Genomic DNA, 27630 nt, shown 5'->3' with positions numbered 1-27630 from the left:
CTGAGTGAGAGAACAGAGCATTGTAGTTTATGTTCTAATACAGGACTGAGGAGACTTTGGAACAAACAGCTCTTTTATGCACATATGAAACAGTTTTAAACAGTTGGCTTTTAGGTAACCCAAATGGCTGGATAGAGGGCTGTTCACAACTATATTGGAATGATTATTAGGTGGTAGTTCTTTAAGGTACAGATATTGCAAAGGTTAGGCTCTCAACAATGTAAGGAATGCGTTCTTTGAACTTGTCTATCAGTATGTAATGCAAACTAGCATGATCTTCAGAAGGCTGACGTCTCTGGACTATAGGATTGCTATTGCTTGCATAGGTGTCTCACTACTGAAGAGGATTTAATAAATTGAAAATAAAAAGTCTAGAACAATGGAACATGTGAAAAATAAAACATCTTATAGACACACTCCAAAGCTGAGACTCAGTGGCTGAGCTCCTCTGCAACACACAATAGGGCTCTTATTGCATAAATGGAAAATAAGTTTGAAGTCAATTACTTTAAAACCATGTTAGTATAAATACTATATTTATTAAATATCTTTACAGTTCATTTAAATGTATTTACAGAACTATTCCTGCATACTTCAGACATCCACTTCACATAATTGCCTCTTAGGTAAGTATAGGTAAAATGATAGTCTAACACAAAAGCATCCTCATTAGATACAGACTCAGATTTGTTTCATTATCTCAGCTATCTTTGTCAGAAACTACTACAAACAGTCAACTTCTACACATTCATAGTCTGGTTTTCCACTGAGAAGTTACCTATTGCCAAGAGAGATGAATTCCAATTACCAAATACTTACATCATCTTTGTTACACTTTCACACCCCCCTTCAGATAGTTTTCTTATTATCCAGTCTGGTCCCAAATTCTACAGTTTTTCCCATTCCTTCTTTATTGGATGCAAAGGTAGCAACTCTTAAGAGAAACTGGATGTTGCAGCTCTCCCAAAGATAGCTATTAATGGGACAAGGAACCAGGAACATTTCAATCCCTCCAAAAGAGTATTATCCTAGGCGCCTCTCACCTGCAGACAACCAGCTCCTGCAGCTGCTGTTGCATTACTTGGTATGATAGGCTACTGGTATACAAAGCTGTTCCATCTTTTCAGATTACTGTTCCCCACCAAACAGCTGTTGATACAGAGCAAACCCCCTCCAGCTGGTGAAAGCTTGTTCACCTTTCATGTTTCCAACTCAGATGAATACACCTGAAATGTCTTTCCTGCATGTCCCTCATGATAAAATTACAATAATTAATTCCTAGGAAGGATTACTGCTTCATGCATCTTTTTAAGGTTACTTTAAATACACGGGTCCTGTCATCTCCTTTTCTGTAAATATTTATTGTGCGCAGACAGCTTATAAGAATTCATAGGAAGAAATTAGGTTCTGATATGTTTAGAGTGCACATCTTAAAACAGAAAAACAATTCTCAAGCATGTGATAAAAATATTAACTCTTTATAATACAGTATTGCTTTAACAGATGGAAAAAGCTATAAGCTTTGCTGGTCTTTGGTGTGTCCAGTGAGGGATAAATTTACAAATTGTAAATTAAAATCCAAATTTGTTCTTTATTTAAAAAATCATGATCTATGATGCAAATGGCTTTATATATACTATTTGACTAAAAACTGCATTAACATAAAAACAAGATTTAGAATCAGACCCATCAGGTGAGACAGTTCAGCCATTAACAGGACAGCTGAATTTCTATGATCTAGGATTCCAGACCCTGGATCAGTAGAGGCAGAGCACAGTGACAACTGAGCTCAAGGGAGAAAAAAAGCACCTTTGCCACTCACATATCTGATTCACATACATACCCTAATTTGTAGTTACAGAAAATAGTGAACAGGGAGGGTTGAGCAGGATTATAAAGTGAGGAAACAGTTCAGCTCTACAGGGACATAATAGAGTAAGCTCAAGAATAAGGAAAGACAGTAATTGATCAAGTCTGCTCTAACAAGGAATTGTGACAGCAAATACTGGAGAATTTAGTGTAGAGAATGTCCAGATTTGAGAGACATTCCTCTAACACTAGAAATGAAGCCCTGTACCGCAGCATGAATACATTCCTTCCAACAAAGTGTACCTAGATACAGCTTGCTCAAATTTTAAAAATTAAAGGGACTGCAAACAGTTTGTGCTAAGTTGTCTGCCAATCACTGTTACTTTTTTGTATACACAATAAAAAAAAGTAACACTAAGATTTTCTTCATTAGTATAATCCTTCCCATATCCCCACCAAACTACTACTATTTTGGCCAAGTTAGGGTAGTTAAGGCATTTTGACAAGTAGTTAAAGGTGATTTAAAATATATCTAACATTAGGCCAATTTATGACTAGCAGATAAATTACTGAACAGCTTCCAAATTAATCACTCATTCTCATAAATGAAATGCCTGTTACAAGCATGATGCATTAAAATATAGTAAAATGACATGTACATGGTACATGTTAAGTGATTTTAAATAAAATAAAAGCTTGACATACAATTATGCAAATATACAGTACAACTCCACCAAAAAAAATTCTTTAAACATTTGAGATTTCCTCAAACTTAACAGTTTTAATACAATGAACCAGGTAGTAAAATCTCCTTTCAGACAAGGAGAGATTCCTTACTGACCAAGTTTAACTGCACTCATCTAAACATCGTTACCTGACTTTTATATAAAACATGGCTTTAATTTATTTCTAAGTACTTTTCTACCAGCAAAAAAAGTTAATGAAAATCTGACCAAAAATATGTATGATCTTTATAGCTATCAGCTTTTATGCAGCTCAGAAAGAGAGCTTGCAGAAATTGGGGAAACAATTGTGAGCTACTAAAATTCATAAGGAAAAGCTATATTGCAAAGTGGCTATTAAATAATTGTAAACATCATGAAGGTTCATTCTGAAAACCCTAATATCAGTTACTGAAATGTAAATTTTGCTAGTTATTAGTTAACTATTTTCCATTTGTATACTTACTGCTGCTGCCACAGCATAAGCAGAGGTGCACATGAGTCAGCATGACAATCAAAGTAATTTGGTACAGATTCTATGTTATACAAAGCAAGAATGGCAATATTAACACAAACTATGCCTAGTTAACAGTAAAGTTCTCTGCAAACAAAAGCAAGACACTTCAGAGCTGAGGATTATCTCTTCTTAATGCAACCCATCATTCTTAGATACTGCAGCATACATGGCATGTCACCACATGCTGATCAGACACAGATTAAGGATATTACGCTAAACCTCAACTTTGAATATTCTGGCTTTTGTGAATTTGAGTTACAACTTAAAATATTAATAAACCTTTTTTAAACAAAAAAAGGTTCCCCTCTGCAAAAAACATCCAGAGATATGAGGCTCCATTATGGACGAATTATTTGCAAAAAAACTTTCATAAGATCACAATTAAGCACCTGAAATCACAGAACACTTGTGCATCCACACAGCTCAAACTAATTTTGTTTTTTCAAATTTTGTACTAGAAAAAGGCTAAGGCTGACACCATGTATGCCAAGAGCAAAATGTTTACAACAGCTATAAACCCCTTGAAAATTGGAGTTTATATATAAACAAACCCTCACCTATTACTGTAACAAGACTATGTTTATGAAAGTATGCTTTGTAACATCTCCTTTGTTGAATGGCTGATTCTAGCAGAATAGTAATACACCCTCTTGTGGAGGGTTTATCAATTTTATTTATTAAATCTAGTTTTGAATTGAAACCAATCAATATTGATCATTTGAAACTAGTCACATTTTAAAAGTAGTAACCATATGGATCTAGTTTCCCCCACCTTGTGAATGATTACTTAGTTTTGAGAGACAAGCTTCATGCCTTAAGTTTCTTCATTTCTTGCTGGCAGACAAAGACCAGTGTACTACAATAGTGGTTCTTAAAGGATCTCAATTGTGTCCTAAGAGGCAACAAGCTTGAGTAACTGGCCATTGAGATCAGCTGCAAAGAAAGAAAGCGATCCTGCCAGCAGGAAACAGTACACACGAAGCTAGAAACTCCAGAATAAAGAACAGACACTGACATTTTAGGTAAATCAGTCTGTATATTCAGCTACAATAGAAAGAAGGACGGTGATGTCATCTGGCTTTCCCCCTGTAATGCAAGAAAAATCAAATGTGTTAATCTGAAGAGCAGATCAGGAAACTACACAATGAAAAAAAGGCATGTATAGTATGATTAAACCATTCTACATGGAGGTTTTTTTTTTGGGGGGGGGGGTTATTAAGAAACTAGTCAAGATTCAAAATTAGTAATGTATGTTTAGACACATGCATCTGAAAGCCTCTAATGCCTTTTCCAAAGTAACTGATAGCATCAGAGAGACCTGTAAGAAAAGCACTTTCCTATATACTATTTTAAGCATTAGTGAGAACCTTCAGTATTGTTTTTAAAAGGTAAGTGGAAAGCCTATTTTCAAATTATCTTTCAAAAGAATTCTCTTCCCCCCTCCAAGTCTGGACATATGTTAAAATCTAATTCAGTACATCACTGAACTCAGACCTAGTAAATCACTCAAAAATAAGGAATGTATTTAGATTCCTCCCCTTATTTAAAGAAGATTGTTATTCACATTTGAAAAGCAGCTGAGTGGGTTTAATAGTCTTTGAAAAAACTTGTATAATTTTGTAGTTAATGTATTTGCAGTAACAAAATGACTTGTATTATACAAAATGCAGATGTATACAGACCCACATGATCTATTGCAAGGATCTCAGAGGGCTACTGGTCTATTCTGCTAATGCAAGATATTACCAAACTCTTCAACTGCAAAACCCATTAAAAAGGATTGCGCGTTGTGGTGCTGTAAGAATGCTGTGTACAGTTCTGGTGAAGTACTCCGTGAAGTGGTATTTTGTTACACAACCTCCCATTAAGCCTGTGGATACAAAGACCAGCACAAGGGAAGCAGCTAATGATTGTGCTCTCCACAGCTAGCAATAGATTCTCTGGCTGGCAGGAGTTAAGAAGATTAGAGAGTCACACCCACAAGGCAGATGGAATGATGAGAGACGCACACAGGCTAGCAGCAAGAGGAGGGGGTTTAAATGGGCCTTGCAGGCAGCCTTGCCCACTATGTTAGGAACACTTTTTCCTTTCTTTAAAAGTGAATTATTAAATAGAACCCTCAGGACTCTGCTGGGTGTACTAGAGACCTCTCCAGAGGATGGAAGAGGAAGATCACGGAGTGCAAAGGGACTGAATAATGTCAGATGAACGGGAAGCATTCTGCAAAACAGACTACTAAAATAAAAACAAGAGTTATATGTACTCTGGTAATGCCTATCACAGGAGTTTACAATCTCATCAGACCAGATAGAGGATGGAAGGGAAAATAAAGAGGGGAGACATGCTACTACACCCAAGGCCACCCAACAGGTCAATGGTAGAGCCAAAAATAGAACAGGTCTGACTATTTCATCCATGTCCTACACACTGGATCACACTACCTCCCAATTATGACAGGCATCCTTCTATCCCAGAACATACCTAAGATCACTTACTATTCAGGAACTCTGGCATGCATCCAACAAAGGAATTTCATCTGACACCATCAGATTTATGTTACCCAAGAGAAGGAAATCTTACCTCTCACATTCAATCCATTGTCACATGCAAACTGTGCAAAAGGTGACATGTAAGTGGGGTCATATGCCAGTTCGTGAGCTTGCTCAGCAATGCTTCTTGCTGTCTGTTGTATACTCTCATAATTAGAATTCTAAATTGATGGAAGAACAAGTTATTCTTACAAGAGCAACCCACCACAGGAATTTTATTCAGGCACATACATATTATTGGAATATTGATACAATTAACATGATGTGAATATTAGCATCTTTCTGTTGCAAGTTAGATAGCAGGTATATCTCCATATATTATTTGTACCTATCTCATAGAACTGGAAGGGACCCTGAAAGGTCATTGAGTCCAGCCCCCTGCCTTTGCTAGCAGGACCAAGTACTGATTTTGCCTCAGATCCCTAAGTGGCCCCCCAAGGATTGAACCCTGGGTTTAGCAGGCCAATGCTCAAACCACTGAGCTATCCCTCAACCACCTCCTCCCCACCCCCCATTGATAGTAGGTATCATTTCCTATTTCAAGGGAATCTCAGTTATACCTTGAATTAAAATCAGTGTACTTTAAGAATGTTTGTGCAGGAAATTAAGTCTCAACCTCTATCTGCCACTATAATAATTTGTGCCCAAGTTTTATGAAACCACTTATCTTAGGAAGGGAGAAAGCAGAAGACTGCGCTTCCCTATATGTTAAGTGTCAAAGGTGAATCTTGCTGAGAAACTAGGCTTTCCCTTTGCTTATTTTGACTACCCAGAGCACCCCTCATTCATCCAGCTCCTTTCTGCTGGATAGCCCGACACCCAATCTTTGCAAAGGGAATGCTAAACCAAAGAAGTGTTCACTCAAAAATATTGCCTCCATAAAATGCAGAGTGCTCAATCACAGCACCAAAGCACCATCCTAGACCAAGGAATGGAAAAATAAAGTTACTTTTAGTAATAAGGGTATGTGTGGAACAAAGGCTTTATATTACCATGCAACGTAAAAATGTTTAAAAATATAAGTTTTGCCAATAAAATTTTTTTTAAATACCCTACACTGGGTGATGGATCAAATCAGAATAAAACTTTATAAACTACTTTTTTTGTGGGATACAAGAAGTTTGGATCCCCAGCACAGGCAGCTTGTGCCTAACAATGTAAGTTACCGCCCCCATAAAAAACTCTTCACTTGAATGATTTTTAGAGAAGAGGGAGCCAATAAGCTGTCCCCTAACTATCTAGTTTAGTTTTTTCAAAGTCAGTGATAAAATCCAATGAGGATACAAGCTCTCTGTATAATACATTTCCTCCAAGAGTTCCAATCCTCTGTACATTTTCGGTGCCTGCTGCTTTACTCAGGAACAGATTCCTTTCCATGTTGAGCAAGATAGGTGACAAAACAGGTATTTTCACATGTAACCATTTTGATCGCCTCTAATTCATACATGCTTTTACATGCATATCTGAATTTCCGTAACAGGTTGGGGACTGAACAGGCTTTGACAATTCTTGGCTCAAACTTTCTATCATAACCCATGTTTCTATTTGCGGTCTTACCCAAATGTGTCAATAGGTGGCACTATGTTTCCCCTGCAACACTAGAGCCATGTATATCCATTCCAGACTAAGAATATGTTGTTTTAAAAGTGTTAGCAGATAATGGTCAATCCTAGGCTCCCCTCCAACACATTTTTCAAGGTGTTGAACCCTGTCTACTACACCTTTTTAAAAAAAAACAACAACACAAAGCACCCAATACCTAACCTAGCCATAGCTTTAGAGTGAAATGGAGCCTTTCAGGTTTGAATGTTGTTTGGAAAAAAAAAGGATGAAAGATGAGAGATTTCTCATGGAAGATGAGAATTTCTCCCGTTACCCACAAAAGAGCAAAATTTCAAGTAAGCATTTAAGACAATTCCTAGAGCATCTCCAACTCACTTTGTCTACAAGGCAGCCACTTAAATTACTGAAAGGTGTTGGTAGACAGAAAGTATCTCAGGGATAAGATCATATCAGCAGACAAGCCTCTTTTGAAACCACAAAATGAAAGGCCACTGAAAAGTTAATATACAGGAAAACTATCAAAATAGCTTACTCAAGGATATTACACAGATTCACACTAGTTCTTATATTCCATTTTCAGCTTTTACAGTTGAATTGTATTGTATTGTATTTTCAAGCCTAACAATCCTGTCACCCTAGATAAAGTTGTTTAATACAATGGTGTTCTGATTCATTTGTTACCTAAAAAAGCCATTCTTGGAACATTTAAGAGGAAGTAACAACTTTTGCCCATTATTCCTATTATAGATGAGTTTAATATCGAAATTCAACTGCACACACTTCATTTTCAGTTACCTTCAGCTTTTTTAGCTCCTGAAGAATCATATAGTCAGGCATGTTGTCAAAAAGTCCATCTGTTGCTGTCAGAATAATGTCTCCTAGCTGAACATCAAAAGTAGTACTGTCCGCAGCATCTGGGCTGTGAAGAGACCATCACCACGTCAAAGAAATAGACATTAGCTTATGCGAATGGTACCAAATCCTGTTCAATTACAGCATCAATAGGTTTTGCAATTCACTGTTTTCTGGAAAGATACTGCAGTGTAGTTTGTCATGAAAGCCAGTATAACGGAAGTATAATCACAAATAGGTGGCATCTGAAACACTACACCAGAAAATTGCACTGAAAATGATTGATTGGGACAGTTCTTCAGTCTAATATATTTTGCAAGTATATCTCCATTGTAACCATTAGGTGGTATTGCAGTTCAAAGTTTCCATCTCATTCCCACTTAAATATGTAGAACAGGGCTATAACCGAAAGGCTAATTTAAGATTGAAATGGCAAGCCTGCTTACTGGATACATCTTATCATGAAGGATCCCAAAGTATTTCAGACTGTTTAGGTACATCACCACCAACAGTGGGCAGTAGCCAGATATTCCACTGGTGCATAATACACAGGAGAAAGTATTTATTTTGGCATAGACAAGATCCTGCCAAGAGATTTTTGGATTAAAAATGCATAGCACACCATAGAAGGATGCAGGGTTGTGACTGAAACTTATCGTTTCAGAAAGGTTAGCATTTCAAAATTAGAGTTTTAGGTTACTTGACTCTCACCTGGATAGAACCAGTTTAACACTAAGCTTAGTCGATAGAAGTAAAATACTGACATTTACTCTGACTTTTAATTACCTTTGCAATTAATGTTAAGAGTGCAACAGACTAGGTGACTTTATATAACCATGAGTCAGAGTGGAAGTGCGGGCATCTTAAAAGCTGATTCATCTCACACTTTCCTTATTCCATGACGACTCAGTCTTTGTTTTTTCTAATTTCCAAGAACGTTATTCTTGATAGCTATTTTTGTCTTTTCATATAATGGACTGTACTTTTGAAGATACCTAGATTTCACTCAAGAACTATTAGAACAATTTACAGTTATTGTGCACTAAAGAGGACTTTTAAAGTGCACAAATTTCAAATTCCTATGACAGCTCTCCTCTCTTCACTCTTTGTATACTTTCCTATAATTAAAGCCATACACAAAGAACAATCAGTAGTTGGAACTATTTCCAAACATCCTCAACAGAACTTTTTTGGTATTAATTATAAAGCCCAAACCTTGCCCAATTTGGAGTCTACAACCTCAGAACAAGAACTTCAGATTCATACTGCATTCCCTGGACACAGCTCTATCACTTTCTATATTCAGGATTAAAAAAAAAAAAAAACAACAACGCATTTTAAAGAGTCTATAATCTTTGATTTAAGAAATGTAACTTGTACAATGTTTAAATAAAATAATTACCAAATAATCCAAGAAAAAGCACTTCCTTTACTCTATTACAAAAATAGCCCAAGAACAGACAGACATTAGACAAGAAGGTATGTCTTGCTTTTCATGTTTTAGATTTCACTAGTGAAGTTTCATTAGTTTAGAAAAATTATTAGCCAGCACTGAAATACAAATTGCTTTGAAATCATGTCCTCTGCTAGTCCTCTGTTTTGAAGTGACTTAGTTTCTATTGGACAGAGTGTACTGCTGTAACATTCCCATCTCTGAGCTCGGAGTTCTGCCAAAATGGAGTTTTGCTCATTTTGATTGAACAGAGTGTGCTGCTGGAAACTTAACTGTACTGAAATGCAAGCTGCAGTCACATGCTTCCCTGCTCTGTTCCTCAAGTATTCACTACCTCACTGCCTGGCTATGTAAATCAGTGTATTCCCAATCAGTCCCAAATGATGCATGGGGATTGTGAAGGAAAACCCACAATAAGATGAGGCACTATCGCAGTATACAATAACCTGAACACACTATATGTGACTTAAGGCAAATGGGAGGGGGGGGAAGTGTTCTGCATTAGGCCAGATTTGCTAGCTAGTTGTGCACTGTGTTATAACTGTCAATCTTTATTTGCATCTCACTGCAGTATGTTGCAGACAGATGCCTGGCAGTCACTTTTCCATGCTTCAATATTCTTCCAGATAATGGCATAATATGTACTTTACATAAGTTCCATAAAGTAATTCTCCTAGTTTAGTTTAAAATAAAGCTTACTATAGCATAAAGTATTTTATACCATATTCCCTGACCCTAGATGGGCTACAAAAAAAAAATTCAGTTTTAACTTTGTTCAGAATATTTAAAAAAGAAAATGCACCAAATACTGAACCATTAGTAGGCCAATATTAACTAGCATTTGAGGCTCCTACAAATGCTGCTAAATAAAGAAGCACTAGCCAAAAGCTATTGGCAATTGCAATAATGTTAAGACCTCAACTTAAATTGCAGAAGCAATTGAATTTATCATGAAGGTTACTACAACCTGAATTTTCCTGTTGTGTCCAGATATTGCAGCACATGACAGGTGAAGTCATTTCTAGGAACTAGACAAAGTGGACACATTAATGGTGTATAATGTACAGAAACAGGTATATTTGTATTTTCAACAGAACAGTTCCATGATACACAAGTCCCTTTGAGGATATCAGAAACGCTTTATATTCAGTGTGCGCCTAACTTTACAGAAAGTCATCACTTGCATGAAAGCAGATCATTGCTACCACGAGCAGAGATTAGACCATGGCAACGGCCTATAAGATTTGATAAATTCAAGCCTGAGAAATGCTTACACTACCTTGAAGAAAAGCAGGTGGGGAAGGGGATTCACCTTTCAAATGGAACATTATTAAAAGCTTATGTGTTAAGTTTCAGTACAAAGACCAGAACTGTGAGCCCTTGGGATGAAAATCTCAAGTTCTTGATCCATGTTTCTGATTAATTCCCCATCTCACCTATCACTTAAGACGACTCCCTCTGCTTCTGGTGGAGCTATTGACAGCTGGAATGGAGTGTTGAAGTAATGTTGCTGCTCATCAGATCGATGTACTACTTCTCCTCCTCTGACTACTAAAAATCCAGAATCTCCTAAATTTGCTGTATGTAAACGATGACTTGTTCTGTCCAAAACTACTATGCAAGCCGTACTGCTCCCTAGGGGGAAAAAATAAATTAATTTGATCAACTGGAGATAAAGTAGCAGCACTTACATTACAGGATCTATCTGTTCAACAGATTTTCTTCTTAGGCCAGCTGTTAGATTACCTATCATTGTTGGCAAAAATCAGACATAAATATCCATTAAATACAAAACAAAGTGAATATGCATTAAGAGTAGGAACTGCAATCATTTCCAACCCCAGCTACAGATTTGTCTCATTACATTGTGCTGATACATTCCAATACATTTCCTATTGGAAAATATTTAGGTGTTGCTATGTCAGCAGAGTCTCCTATAAGAGGCTTGTTTTACAGAAAGTACCACTCTGAAACTAAATCATGAAACTACCATTAGTGTGAAGGTATTAGTAGCAGGATTCTGTAGCACTTACACTATGCTAGGTGTTGTCCACATGCTTTCATTCACAACTACAAATAATTTGTATACAGTAAATAGATTAATGGAAGTGGTCAGTAGACATCGTTCCAGTATTGGTGGCAGAGCAACGAATGTGCTCCTTTTTCCTTTTAAGACAAAAAACTGTGTAAGACTGGCTCCAAAAGAGGTCTAGGTTTTAAGAGGAATGTATGGTATATTAATATAATTTATTCAGAAATAAGTGCATTGCTTTAAATCAAGAAATTAGCTCCAATATTTAAACAAGTGCGAGAAGGCACTGTTAGCTGCTTAGACACTTTATAGCTGGCTGATCAACATCCTGACAACTGGGAAAGTTTCTGTAACATTTACAACAGCATATGCCAAGTTTTTAACTAGGACTATCCAGAAATTCATTCAAACATTATCACTTGTTCTGTAACTGATAGTTTTGCAATCGTCTTCAGTATTTATCTCTGGGGGGTCTTAAAGTTCTTGTCTTGTTTTTGGTATACTAACTTCCTACTAAATTTCCTTTTGTGAAACTTTTGTAATTACCATTCTAGATGGATTAAAATATAGAATAAGAAGGGAAGGAATAGAAACATCCCTGATATTTCTGAAATTATTCCACTCATGCTGAGGGCATTGTAGAGTTTTCATTCATTCCAATGTAGCATCTGCGACTGGTTGCTCATGGCAACAGTAGATAAACCACAGCAAATATTATATTGGAAAAGGGCCAACACTGTCCAGGTCCTTCACAGAGAAGGAAATACACTGACTTCCTTAAAGAAGGTGGTAATTCTAACTAAAAAAATCAAATCTTTCCTAAAGAATGTGAAGTACAACTGAATCTAAAGAGTTCTCTCACACTATTAGACGTTTTGATACCAGACAGAGAAAAATCTAGATTTTCCACTGGAAAATGTTTCAAAGCACAGCTGTGTTTCTGATAGACCATGGTGTTTACACTGAGCTAGACTCAGGATCTAGACCTTTTATTTAGCACCTTTGACAGAGATCTTTGTTGCAACTGAAGAGCAACGAAGTCCTAACTCATTGCAGGAAGAAAGGAAGGATATATATTTCAAGGATCCTACTTAATGTTTAGTCATAGGAGTGTATGCTCTCTTCTTTTCAAATACCTAGTAAATCTGCCACTAAACTGTGGTCAACTATTTTATCCACAATACTTTCAAATATTTATAAGAAGTCAATATAGTCATATAGGACCCTGATCCCCCAGCAAGCCTGAGAGAAGGACAAGTAAAAATCATATCAGCAAAAAGTCACTTTACACTTGCAAAAAGTAGACTGTTAGACTCCAGAATTAATAAACTATTAGACTCCAGAATTAATAAACGAATGGGAGTCCCAAACAGAATGGACAAAATAGCACTGCAACACAAATATTGTGCCTGGAATAATTTCAGTTTTCCTCCCTCTTCCTTATTATTTCAAGTCCAAGTATTTGCAGGATTCTGCACTGAGGAAACCACCATCAGGCCACAAGCACAAGCAAGGAAAGATAGTTCATACTTTGTTGTTCTTAAGCAGAGGAACTACTGCAAAATACGACATAAAAAGATCCGGGGGCGGGGGGGGAGAGAAGGAGGGTTGTTAAAGAATAAATACATGGAGAATAACTCCCACCACAAGTGACTCTTTCCAGTGCTTTGAAGGGAAGAAAGAGCAGGAAAAGACCGAAGTTCATTAGTTTCATATTCTAACTTAACAGGTACTGTAACTAGAAATCCATGTGTGGAATGCAGATCTTGTGACAACATATGCTGCTCTTGAGAATTTGAAAGGTCAAGCAAAGTTGCCTCCCTCTGTAAAAGGGCTGCTAGAACTCATTACCGGTGGTCCACCTTGTAGATCACTTGTTTACTTGGACTGTTTTGTACAAAAAACAGCACCAGTATAGTTAAACACTTAAACCCACCGAAGGAACTACTAAACAGTGCTATTCTAAAGTGACAAGGTCATTTCTGGGGTTTGTATCCATTCTTTACATGTATAATAAAAAGTGAACATCTGTTTCTGAGCTCAGCAAACTTTAGCTAAATATAGTTTACACAGAGGTCTTTTGGCAAAGAAGTTTAAAGTCAGGTGAGAAGCATGTGAGTCAGGCAGAGTAACTCGCTCTTGGTCTGAAAGCTTGTAAGTGTCCCCTTAGTGTTCAGTTTTCAAGGTTGCCCATTCAGAGCCAAATTCTGCCTTCATGTCCACTCATAATTCCCATTGCTTTCCAAGGGAGTTAGTGTACATATCCAAAGGCATACTAGGTGCATAACATTTAACAAGCCATTCGTTGTAGCATATTTCTTTAGCTGTGCTTCACATAATCTCTTCCCACAAAGAAAACGACATACAGGAGGATACCAATAATTGTACAGCACAAGCCTTTAAATGACATTCAGTGAAGTCTAAAACCCACAGTGCACAGGAAGCTCAAAAGTAGCAGTAAGGCAAGGAGACCCAGTAACCAGAGTATCCTGTTACTATCTTCAGAAAAATACGGGTTCAGGCTGAGTTTAGTCACAAAACTACAAACTCCTAAAAGGTTTCAAATTGAGAATGAGTTGTTGAATATATAGCAAGTAGCTGACTTCAGTAGGAACTTATTTTGAATCCATTCTGCAAGATTCTCACAAGACATACTGGGTTACAGACCTGCAATTTCATTTCAGGTTTTCCTTTTTAAATTAAAAGGCTGGCCCTGGTTTGTCATGCTGGTGGACTAAGTTTAAACATTAAAACAATTTAGAATCTACAAGTCTGTGTCTAGAGGACACGCACAATGAACAATATTTGCTGCTCTTACCAAGCAAAGGTACTTTGTTCTGTAGCAGCTCACAATAACTTGTGGTAAGAATTCCAACAGGATTGCTAGGTACGAACCGTCCTTCTTTTACTAAGCGTTCGCATGTTCGCATTAGAGTCCCTGAGAACTGAGAAGGATCAACCCCATAGTCTCTCCAGCCACCTACACCATCTGCTACCCCTAAAGAGAGAAAAAAAAAACAACCACAAATTTACTGTTAACAAAACAAAAGTTTCAAAACCCTTTGATATTCATTTCATTCTAGCGTATATACATAGAAGGTCCAATAGCTAACACACAAACACCAGTTTGCTAACCATATTTCTGTATTAAACATTTTTTCCCAAATAGTTATTTACAATTTTACTATGACATGAGAACAGCACAGAGATATTCTAACAGAAGAGAGAGACCTGGAAGGGAATTTTTGGTTTTAAAGAAACTATACACTATGGAAAGTACACATATTTAAGTGAACTTCCAATGTTAGCTGTGGGGTAAAGGTCCAGACACATCAGGCAGCTAGTAAAACAGATTTAAAAAGTCAAACTAAAAAACTGCTTAGAATGATGTTCTGTGAAGAGACTGACTTTGCTATATGATAGATTTCTTGGCAAGTTAAGTAGCTTTTCGGGGATACAAATTACACTTCCATCCCTTCCTCTGTGTGGGCTAATGAAAGTGTTGCGGGAAGAAAAAGCGTAAAGATTTTAAATAGAACAGAAATGAAGATAATGCAGGGAAACTCCCTTCCCATCCAGCATCTCCAGATAGGTGTTCTTGTACTGCTCATTCATAGTGAAGTGGTCCCTTTCCTGTGACTGGCAATTTTTGTAGAAAGTAAGTTTCCATTTAAAAAAAAACAAACAGTGTTTGAAGAAAGGCTTCCAAACGTGAACTATTCAAATCAATGCAATTTTGTGCTCTAGGAGCACTCCAGAGCCTCTGCTGTTGCTTACACCTTTAACCAAGCAAGAGAGTTAAAACTCACTAGGGCTCACTGTAGCTATTCAGAACAGCATTGACTAACGTGAATCAGGTCAGTTTCACTCTGATAAAGCTTTCAAGCTTTGAGCAGCAGCAAGTGCTAAAGCTATAGCACAGTGGAGCAGGAGGCTGGAGGGGAGGGAATTCGGAGAGTCCCTCACTACTAGCAGCAGTCTGGAGTCTCTGGGATATGAAAGAGAATGTTCCTTTTCTCTCTCATAGTAGGAATGGGAAGTAGGGGGAGGAAAATTCAAGGCACCTATTAGCCAGAGGCTACAAGAGATGAACCTCTGAACTGAGCCCAATGAGGACTAATAAAGACCCCACCATTCCAAAGTCTGCGGGGCTGTGCATTTCCTGACAGTGCCACACTTCTCCCCTTTTCTGTATGATCTTTGACTGGTAGGTTTAGTCCTTTGGCCATTAGGTGCACAGTAAGTTTACAATTCCTATGGCAGAAGGGGTGCATGGAGAGTGGCAGTGGAGAAGATATTGACCAAAAGTAGGGTAGGGAGGGTTGTTTATTTTGCAAGGGGAGTGGGAGAGAAAAATATAAAGGGAGCCGATAAGGTATTCGTGGTAAGGAAACAAGGGGATATAAGTGGTGAGGGAGAGAATGAAAAAAGTGAAGCCCAGAAGGGACAGGTAGAAGGGAGACTTTAAAAAAAAAAAAGTAAAAACTAAATAGCGAATTGACAACATTACAACACAATTGATTTACTCCTTCAAATTACTATCCAAGGCTACCAGCCACCCTGTAAGTGCTGAGCAAAAACATTTCAAGACTTGTTTTAAAGTGATAGGGCAGTAAAAAATTAAGATCAATTACAATCAAAGCAGAAGTTACAGAATTAAACTACTACAAAAAGATATGACTGGCTCATCTGGCCACATAGTGATTTTAAAGCTTTTAAATTATAGCAATGCGATGGTTTGTTAACAGCTAATGCTAAAGTGCTGTCTGTTCGGCTAAAATATTTTTACATTCTTTCATAGTCTGTTCTTAATGCTAACACTACTGCATTCAAATATCGTCCGAGGGCCATATTAAGATAGATTGCAGACACCCAATAAGAAAAATAATCCTATTTGAAAATGTTTCCATTATTTAATTTGGTTAATGATCTGTCTGATCTTCAGCATGTAAGTCATAATCTGAAGGAATATTCTGTATTGTATTTTTTGGAAAAAATGAAGCTATTATTCATGATACAGCATGATGAGTCACTTTCAGAGCACACTTAAGGAAAAGATGTATTTTGGAAAAAGGACAGAACTAACCTCTCTCTAATTGAGTGAAAATGTAAACAGTAAAATGCAAATCTGTTCATCTACAAATGCTCTTCACATAGGATGCCATTTGAAATCAAAGTGGAAGATTTAAAGTTGACCTTGGCATGAACTACATAATCCAACAGCAGGTTAGAGCCAGATTCTGTATAGCTCATCAACATTAATCAGATTTTTCCCCCAAAGAGCGCACAACCTTTTAGACACCTGCTTTGTGGGGTGGTTGTGTGTTTGTTTTGTGGTGGTGGTTTTTTAAGTACACTATGCAGTAGCCAAAACCCCACTCTTAAAATCTCTGAACAGAAGAAATACAGAAGATCATCTGTATAAGATCTTGGAGCAGAGCTCACCAGAAAGAATCCCAGGAAACCCCATTTCTAGCTCCTTCAAAAACTACACCTCTCATTAAAAGGCATAAATTCAGGTTAAGAATAGATTAACCCTTTTGTTTCTGATGCCAGTTAAACAAGTCAACCCTAAAGACTCTAGTGAAATACTCTGAAATATTCCTATGGGGGAGAGGGTTGAGGATATCAATAGATCAGTTTCCTTAAAGGTGATGGCATCCAACTTAAAATTCTGACCAGCCACAGATTTATCAAGACATTTAGTTTATTATTCCAGAATCAATGACCACTGATTTGGCTCTGTTGTTTAAGTGCAGTTATTTTAGTGCTTGTCAAGATCCTGATAGCACAAGCTTCTGAAACCTGACCACCCGTGTGCCTCAACTTTGCCCTACAAGAACTATTAGGAATGAGGATAACTCATGCCCCCGCCCCCTCAATCTCATTTAGTTCTTTGCCTCTCTCTCCTAAGACGGCTAGCAAGGGGACCGAATGCAGCAGTGGTTTTTTGGGCAGTGGACATCTTTTTTTTTCCAGGGAACACAGACAGATCATCAGCTCATTTAATGCAAGTTAAAGAGCCATTATATAGTATCATCTGCAATGCACTGTAACAACCTGAGCAGTTTCTGACCTACACTAGAAGGTTCTTAATTCCCAGTCCCGAGCCATCCAGTCCAACCAGTCTGCAGGTTTTTTTAATTAAAAAAAGTTACATGTAACTTGTCAGGGTAAAGTATGTTATTTTACAGAAAAGGAACGTGACATAGCTTCAGATTAAAGAGTTACTTTATCTTCTCTCTTTTCTTCAACGGCCAATGAGGTTGAAGTTCAAAGAAATTTTGAATATTTTTCAATACGTTGAACAACAGACTGAAAAATTGACACTCCAAGATCAGTAAAAAGGAAGAATTTAAGACAACTTCAGATGCTACCAATATATTCCTACAAGTAAGCCTTGTCTGTATAATAGCAGATTTCACTGAAATAAAATTTAAAACTAAACTACTGGTACTTATGTTGCTGTTGAGGAATTAGAATGTGCTGTACTAATTTATACTATCCTTGTTTCCCTTGCTTTCACCTTGGACACAGATCATCAATACAAAAAGATAATCAAAACAATAGTTGTCTTGAGTTAACAGCATTGTTAAACTTCAGTTTAATTACTACTTCTATCATATTTTATAACATGCAATGTCCTCAAACCCTGAACACCCATAACACACAGTAACTGGTTAAGTTTAAAATGTTGCTTAAGTGACAGAAGAATTACTGAACTGAAGTTGTTTGAAACCTTTTACTGAATATACTGACAAAGTCAAAGTCAGAACTCCTACAGAAGCACATTTCCTTGGACATATGTATTACTCTATGTTCAAAAGCATGCAAAAGGTTAAGTCAGGGCTTCTGTATAGGAGATCATAAATCATGGCAAAAACGAATAATGTCAGCAGGTAAAGCAGCTGAATACATTTTAAAGAAAAACATCTGAAGGGCAAGATTCCCTGGATTACAGCTTCTCCTACAGCATTCATAAATGGGAGTTATCCTGCTAATCTAGAATTACTGCCAAATTACAGACTGTGCGTGCATCAGTTACTGTGAAGCTGGCTTCATCCAACCTCTTAATGAGTACATCAAGGACCCTCAGAAGTCTCAGAGCAAAGAATGAAGCAAATAAGGCTGCAGTGCTAAACCCAAGGGAATCAAGATGTGGCAAATACCACTTGAAGTTGTTATATTTTCAGCATACTGGATAACGAACTTCAGCAGTAGTTATAAATTAACTGGAGGGAAAAACAACAAACATACACAGCTAACAACAGATGGGTTAGTTCTGCACATTCCTCCCCTCCACATACTTAGCCAACATATAAAAGATACTTTAAAAACCATTGACATCCCAAATTACGACAACAGTTCTCTGTTCTGTAACAGCAACTGCTGTCAGGCCTGACAAATTCACCAAACCCAACATATTGTTGTCACAGTATTTATCTATACGGAATCTTGTGTGAGCTCAAATTAAAACCAGGATCGCACTAGTCATTAATATCATAGTGGCACCTTAGAGACTAACAAATTTATTAGAGCATAAGCTTTCGTGGGCTGGAACCCACCTCATCAGATACATGGAGTGGAAAATACAGTAGCACGTATAAATGCACAGCACATGAAAAGATGGGAGTTGCCTTACCAAGTGGGAGGTCAGTCTAACAAGACAATTCAATTAACAGTAGGATACCAAGGGAGGAAAAAAATCACTTTTGTAGTAGTAATGAGAGTGGCCCATTTCAAACAGCTGATAAGAAGGTGTGGGTAACAGTAGGGGAAAATTAGTATGGGGGAAATTAGGTTTTGTAAGGACACAACCACTCCCAGTCTTTATTCAGGCCTAATTTAATGGTGTCGTTTGCATATTAATCCCAGTTCTGCAGTTTCACATTGGAGTCTGTTTCTGAAGGTTTTTTTGTTGAAGAATTGCCACTTTTAGATCTGTTATTGAGTGACCAGGGAGACTGAAGTGTTCTCCTACTAGTGTTTGAATGTTATAATTCCTGATGTCAGACGTGTGTCCATTTATTCTTTTGCATTGAGACTGCCCGGTTTGGCCAATGTCCCTCTGTCATGAACACTGGCCCAACCGGAGCAGGTTTTTTCCTTTCTTTATACCTGCTACTGTATTTTCCACTCCATGCATCTGATGAAGTGGGTTCTAGCCCACGAAAGCTCATGCCCAAATAAATTTGTTAGTCTAAGGTGCCACAAGGACTCCATGTTGTTTTTGCTGATATAGACTAACACGGCTACCACTCTGAAGCCTATCACTATCATTGTGAAATGTATGTACAGATTTTGAAAAGTATGTCTATATACTGAAAATATGTCTTTATAGATTACATCCATGTGTTATTCCCCAGCAGAAGTGAGGAATGGGTTTTATCAGACAAAGAAATGTATATTCACGTTTGTCTAGGTTCCTATGTAGATTAAGCTTTGTAAGTCAAACACAATGGCAGCTACATTTTCATTCAAGTCAATCCAAGGATAGGAAGACAACTTGGAGCCAGCACACTGGAGAACAAACAACAGGAGCCATCCTGAGTCTGGGGTCAAAACAATGAGTTTGGGAAAAGAAGAAGCAAAAACACAACCTTCTGGTATCCATTTGCTGAGGAAACTCCTTGTAGGGTACAGGGATATTCATGAAAACTTGAATCCTGGTTTTACTGAAAACCAGCAGCTTTGTCAAAGATTGAATCCTTGGGAGAAAATCTATTTTCTATAATAGGAAATGTAACCGTTAATTAAGCATAGATCTACAATTGCATTTTATGTTTTGTTTTATGTGTAACCAGTTGTTGTTTCTACTCATTCTCTCTCAGTGCTGTGATGTTGTAAAGGACCTGATCCACAGTTGTACTAGTCAAACTGTGGATACACTTATCACTTTGCAGAAAACTTAGTTGGTAATTATTGTGAATGTCCAGTGACAAGAGCTGATACTGCAGGGAGTATTTTAAAGACTCAATGGTTAATGTGTACCTAGCACTTACCTGTACAGAGAGGGTGAGGTGTGGGGGGACCTGGAAGTCAGTGCATGCAGGGCCAAAGGCTAGGGATTCAGCTCCCTGACACAACATCAGGCACAGAAAAGACTGCTTCATGCTAAGGGCAAGTAGTGGCAGGGTGCGTCAAACTGGACAGGGGAACTGAGGTGAATTTATATCCCAGTTAGATCAATTTTCCACACAAGGCCAGATCTAGCGCTCAAACTGAGTGGCAACAGTTTTACTAACTTCAACAGCAGAGCTGGGATCAGTGTAATAGCCAAGTAGGTGGCCATTTTTTGGGGGGTGGGACAGGAGAGAGTGGGACTTTCCAAATGCTTAAGACAAACTTGTCATTTGAGGAACTGCTTATCAACAGATTTAGGAGTTACAGGAACACAGTGAAATCTTGTCTACACTAGGGAAGTTCTGCAAGACAGTTTCCCAGCATAGCTAACACTAGTTCAGCATCACAGTGTTGGGCAATATTGGGAGTTCTTGTGTACCTGGACTGCCAGCTGCTGCTGGTATTGTAAGCCATGTCATCTATCCCTGCACAGAACAGAGCTAACTGACCCGGTATTTAAAATGCTGTCGCCTGTCTACACTAAGGCTCCCAATATTGCTAACAAGTGCAGATGAACTAGTGTAAGCAACAGTGGGATATTTTTGAAGTTTTACCAGCATAGATAAGGCTTGATCTTTGCCTGTGTTCAGTTTTGCTTCTTGTTTTCGTGCACAGAGTTGACAGAACAGTGTTCTCCCTTCAGGGAGGCACACTCATGCCTTGGGTATGCAAGGAAAGTTACATATTGTTCATGAGTGTCAATAGTGGGTGTGGCTGAACATGTGTCTAACTGTAAGCGCAGGCCAACAAATCATGTTCAACACCGTTACAGAAACTGCGGTTAAGAAAAAGACCAAATAAAAGCTTTTTTTGCTGAAGATGTATGCATCATGTTTCCAAAAGGCAACATTCAAGCGGTATTTAAGAGTTCTGTCAACATATCCATTATCCCCATCAGAGAAAAACCATCTGCTAGAAGCGATATTCCCTGAAATACGTACAAAGAAACTTATCTTATTGATAAGACAGTATCTGTTTAGCTCATTCTTCATATATTAAGTAAAAATGTTACATCTAATTCATGGGTCTACAACTATTTATTTATTTATTTTAAACACAGCACTAACCTCCCTGGATGACACTCAATGTACTGAACTAGGCATGCCATTGGTCTGATCTAGCACAAGTTCCTCTGAACAATGTCTTCAGAAACAAAATAATTCTTTAACATTGCCTTCTATGCCCTTCTGGCATCAGATACAGAACATATTCCCATACTCATCTACCAAAATAGCTTTGACGCTATCTTGATCATTTCCGCAGATCCTCCATTGTGTGCTTTCCCTGAGGCCTTTTGCCTGCCCAGTAAAGTGACTGACACTAAGTGGGTGGTTGTTTTTTTTAACCCTACCTACCTACAGTAATATGTTACAGTGTAAAAAAGAAAATGAAAAGCAGGACTACCTTGTTACTAGACAGACTGCTGCCACATTCTGTTTCAAATACAATACTATTCACTAAAGTTCTAACTATAGTACATTCTCCCAAACACTTTTGTCCTAGATCTTGCTATGAACGACTGGTATATACTTTAGTAGTCTCTGACTTCTAGGTAACTAGTAATTTTTTCAAGCTTTGAACTACACAGCACATATGAAACAGAGTGACCAGCATTTTTGTATTTCATAGAATATCAGGGTGGGAAGGGACCTCAGGAGGTCATCTAGTCCAACCCCCTGCTCAAAGCAGGACCTAATCCCCAACTAAATCATCCCAGCCAGGGCTTTGTCAAGCCTGACCTTAAAAACCTCTAAGGAAAGAGATTCCACCACCTCCCTAGGTAACCCATTCCAGTGCTTCACCACCCTCCTAGTGAAAAAGTTTTTCCTAATATCCAACCTAAATCTCCCCCACTGCAGCTTGAGACCATTACTCCTTGTTCTATCATCTGGTACCACTAAAAACAAACAGTCTAGATCCATCCTCTTTGCAACCCCCTTTCAGGTAGTTGAAAGCAGCTATCAAATCTCCCCTCATACGTCTCTTCTGCAGACTAAACAATCCCAGTTCCCTCAGCCTCTCCTCATAAGTCATGTGCTCCAGCTCCCCAGTCATTTTTGTTAACCTCCGCTGGACTCCTTCCAACTTTTCCACATTCTTCTTGTAGCGTGGGGACCAAAACTGGACATAGTCTCCAGAGGAGGCCTCACCAGAGCCGAACAGAGGGGAACGATCACGTCCCTCAATCTGCTGGCAATGCTACTATTTGAACAGTTCTATGCTACAAAACAAAACTTCCTGACCTTTTAGTTATTAAAAAGAGGAAAAAATGTGTAGCCTCCGATGTTAGTCAACAATTTTTTGATACAAGAAAGCATAAATCCCCAGTACCCATGCACATTTTCCACTAAATGGGAGTGGCTCCACACTCAAATTCAGCCCACTCAGGCTTGCTCTTCATAAACTGAATCTAGAGTTTATTTAAAACTAGCAAAGAATCCTGTGGCATCTTATAGACTAACAGACGTGGGTTATGAAGTGGGTATTCACCCACGAAAGCTCATGCTCCAAAACGTCTGTTAGTCTATAAGGTGCCACAGGATTCTTTGCTGCTTTTACAGATCCAGACTAACACAGCTACCCCTCTGATACTTTGGCGGAGTAGTTTTAAATAGTATCTGGCAGACTTTTGTCACTGAGCAACTAATAGGAAAAATCAAATCTAAATTTAAAAAGACTTTGCAGTTGAAGGAAAAATGTAAACAGTCCAAATATATCTATATAGGTTATGTCTACACGACAGACCTTAGAGCAGCACAGCTATACCGCTGCGCCGCTGTAAGGTCTCCTGCGTAGCCACTCTATGATGACAAGAGAGCTCCCCCATTGGCATAATTAAACCACCCCCAACAAGCGCTGGTGTCAGTGAAACTTATGTCGATCATAGGTGTGTTTTTTATCCCAAACCCCTGACCACCAAAAGTTTTACCAACCAAAGTGCTAGTATTCCATCTACTATAACACTAAATGTACAAGGCTCTTCATTAAACAAATTAATGAGAAACTAGCCCTAAAGATTTTGAAAACAGGAGACCAAAATAAAAAAACAACACAAAAAAAAACAAAGCAACACTTCAAATGCAAGAGGGGTTGGAGACATAGGAAGAGTTTACAGAAGAGAATTTTAAGGAAAGAAAAGATGCCAAGTGGACAAGAGGTGGGAGACCAAGACAGAAAAGGAGACCGGGTTGGGAGGAGCACGGGAGGAAGAGAGTAGGTCAATACAAAGTTACAAAGGGCACAGAAAGCAGGGGTGAAGAGCTTCAGCTTAACACTCTTAAAAAAGGGAGGGGATATTTGAGGATGGAATGTCATCAGAACAGCAAGGGAATTTCAGCATCAATATTGGAACCAGATAGAGGGATAGGGAAGAAGGGAGCTAGAGATGGTGATTACAGTAGCTAAAATAAGACAAAGACGAAATCCATATCTATCCATGAAGCAATGGCTGAAGCATTAAAAGCCTTGTTTATTTCAGTTTTCACCAAAAAAGTGAACAGCGATCAGACAACTAATATAGTGAACATCAGTGTAAATGGCATTGGATTTGAGGCTAAAATAGGAAAAGAACAAGTTAAGAATTCCTTGGACAAGTTACATGTCTTCAAGTCAGCAGGGCCTAAAACATCCTAAAATACTTACGGAACTGGCTGAAGAGATTTCTGAGCCATTAGTAATTACCTCAGAGAACTCACTGAAGACAGGAGATACACCAGAGGACTGGAAAAGGGAAAATATTGCATCTATCTATAAAAAGGCAAATAAGGACAACCCAGGGAATTGTAAACCAATCAGCTAACTTCATACTCAGAAAGATAATAAAGCAAATAACAAGACAATCAAATCTGTAAGTGCTTAGAAGCAAATAAATTAAAAAGTGACAGTCAACATGGATTTGTGAAGAACAAATCATGTCAAACCAACCTACCATCCTTCTTTGACAGCGTAACAATCCCCGTGGATGGGGCAAAGTAGTAGAAGCGATACATCTCTATTTTAAAAGCTTTTTATACTGTCTCACATTACTGTCTCAAACTAGAAAAATATAGCTTAGATGATACTACTATAAGGTGGAGCACAACTAGCTGGAAAGGAGTTATCAATGATTCATAATCAAGCTGGAAGGGCATATCAAATACAGTCCTGCAGAGATCTGTCCTGGATCTGGTCTATTCAATATCTTCATATGTGATTTAGATAACAGCATAAAGAGTACACTTGTAAAGTTTGAAGATGATACTGAACTGGAAGGGACTGCAAGTGTTTTTAAAGACAGAACTGGAATTCAAAATGATCTTGACAAACTGGAGAAATGGTCTAAATAGGATGAAATTCAATACAGACAACTGCAAAGTACTACACTCTGTACAAAGTACAATCAATCAATCACACAAATACAAAATGACTACCTAGGAAGTACCACCATAGGAAAGGATCTGGGGATTATGGTGGATCACAAACTAAATATGAGTTAATATAATACTGCTGCAAAAAAAAAAAGTAAATAACATTCTGGGATGTGTTAGCAGGAGTGTTGTAAACAGGACCCAAGAAGCAGTTCTTCCATTTTACTCAGCATTGATAAGGCCTCAACTGGAGTACTGTGTATAGTTCTGGGCATTACACTTCAGGAAAGATGTGAACAAATTGGACAAAATCCAGAGGACAGTAACAAAAATTATTAAAGGTCTAGAAAACATGACCTACAAAGAAAGATTGAAAAGAATTGGGTTTGTTTAGGCTGGAGAAGAGAACATCAAGAGGGGACATGAAAATGGTCTTCAAGCAAGAAAAATATTGTTATAAAGAAAAGGGTGATAAATTGTTCTCCTTAACCACTGAGGACAGGACAAGTAGTAACAGGCTTAAAATCAAACTTCCTAACTATAAAGGTAGTTAAGCTCCGGAACAAATTGTCTAGGGAGGTCATAAAATCTCTGTCATTGCAGCTTTTTAAGGACAGGTTAGACAAACACCTGCCAGGGATGGTCTAGATAATATTTAGTTTTGCCTCAGGGCAGATGCTCTATCAAGGTCCCTTCTAGTCCTATATTTCCATGATTTAAAGCAATATGGATTGCAATATTAGGATGAATTTTTATGTTATCGAGAATTATATTGGGTTCTGATGTCCACAGAGCATAAAGTAATTTATTTAAAGTTATTAGTACATTTTAATGTTAGAAAAGCAATAAAAAGCCAATCAAGATGGCTTCTTCTATAAATTCTATTAGTCTGCCAGTAATTTTCTGTTTCTCTTTCCTATTTAGTATATCTGAATTTGAATAATAACTCTCCTTCTGCCTGACCCTGCATCCAAGTTACAATCTTGTGTTTGCATTAATTTTCATAGCAACATGACGACAAAGACAAACTCCGTATTGTAATTCTCTGCTGAGTTCAGCAGAAAGGCAAGATGGGCTGGGAAAAGAGCAGCACACAAATATGATATGGCTACTAATTATGGTACCAAAAAAAAAAAAAAAAAAAAGAAAAGGGAAAGACTCAGACCCAGTGGAAAAGATGCAGAGTACTGAACACATGGATCAGATTTCCATGTCTCCTGGACAGTCACAGCATCTCCACAGCTCCCTTAAAGGTGAACAGCAACATTGTTTCCTATCACCGAGTTATATATTTTTCTGAAATAATGTCTCCACTGTATTCAAGTTACCACAGAAGCTCCACATTCTGAAGTACTGCCAATATCACAAAGCCATGATATATTCCAACACAAGCCCACTTGTTATGGTCTAATCAAAAAAGGCTGGAACTCCATTAAGATCTTTTCATTACGATAAAGTTATGGTGCAAAGTTGGTTCAATTGCTGGGAAGCTGAACCCCTGAACTTTGATTAAAATTCAATCTCAACAATGTCGGAAAAAGTCATGCCCCCCCACAATATGACTGTTGTCAGTGTATAGATAATTATCCAGACTTACTCACTGCTGGTGATGACATTTGAATCAGAGCAGTCCTATGTATAAATCAAAACTGCCCTGCGTAACCAAGGTAAACTGGGTGCTGAAAGTGAAATCTGACATTCGAAACCAGTCTCAATGTCACTTTGCCTTTCAACTGACAAGGGCATCCTGTGCATTGAAAATAGGAAGTGTCTGTTTCAATGACCTTTTCTGTTAAAGTTATTTACAACACTGTTAAGTTTTAACCACTTAAGCAAAGACCACTGCATGAACTGTTGTCTTTCTGCTTTTCACACACATTAGGCCTTGCAATTACAGGTAAGATACCAAAGGCTGGGCCTAACCACCCAGCAGTCAGTCCACCACTTCTCCAAGGCCTTGCCTGGGCTTGGAGCAGCCCCATGGAAGCGGGGTTGGCAAAGGCCTTTTCTTTTGGCATTTACGGGGTTGGCCGGGGGGCTGTTTCGGTGTCTATGGTGCAAGTGACCCCCACCTGGGCTGTGCCAAAGGCGGCCCATTGCAGGCAGTGGGGAGGGAGGCCGGGCGCAGCGTGAGCACTTACCGAGCACGTCGGCGGACCGGTGCCTGGCCACGAAGCAGGCGTCATCCCCGTAGCACATGCCTTTCTTGAGGATGCCCTTGCGGAAGTCTTTGCCGAAGCCGCAGCTGGCGGTCACCAGGCTGTAATCGCGGGAGTCCGTCTGCGAGAGCCCGCCCAGGACTGCCCGGGCCACCAGCCTGCCATAGGACAGCACCGAGAACATGGCGCGGGCCGCCCGGCAGCCGGCACGAGGGGAACCTCAGCTGCAGCAGCCCGCCCCGGCTTCCCCCGCCGGCCCTGCCCACGGCCAAGCCAGGCTTCCCCCTCAGCGCCTCCGCTCCTCCCCCCGCGGGGCCTGCCCCCCCGCTGGCCGCTCTGCCGCCTCGGAGGCCGCTCGCAGTCGGTGGGTCGGTCAGAGCCGGCACTGGTCGCTGCGCCGCCTCCGCACCCAGCTGCGCGCCGCCGCCATCTTCAGCTCGCGTGCTGCAGGGTTCAGGCCCGGACGGCAACCGCGACTACGGGGAGAGAGTGAGGTCAAGCCCGC

At 38.8% G+C, this 27630-nt stretch overlaps 1 protein-coding gene across 1 annotated transcript; it reads right to left on the bottom strand.

Moving 5' to 3' along the window:
- Positions 1 to 519: 519 nt before the first annotated feature.
- Positions 520 to 27397, bottom strand: PPTC7 (PTC7 protein phosphatase homolog). The gene is made up of 6 exons (XM_030583014.1): positions 27108 to 27397; positions 14316 to 14495; positions 10902 to 11100; positions 7956 to 8079; positions 5629 to 5758; positions 520 to 4134 (listed from the first exon to the last, which is right to left on the bottom strand). Exons 1-6 carry the CDS (start codon positions 27307 to 27309, stop codon positions 4076 to 4078), a joined length of 894 nt encoding a protein of 297 aa, XP_030438874.1. The 5' UTR covers positions 27310 to 27397; the 3' UTR covers positions 520 to 4075.
- Between the last annotated feature and the right edge of the window lie 233 nt (positions 27398 to 27630).

Source organism: Gopherus evgoodei, chromosome 13 (genome assembly GCF_007399415.2).
Source record: "Gopherus evgoodei ecotype Sinaloan lineage chromosome 13, rGopEvg1_v1.p, whole genome shotgun sequence".
Classification (NCBI taxonomy): Eukaryota; Metazoa; Chordata; order Testudines; family Testudinidae; genus Gopherus; species Gopherus evgoodei.
This window is presented reverse-complemented; position numbering and strand designations above follow the sequence as displayed.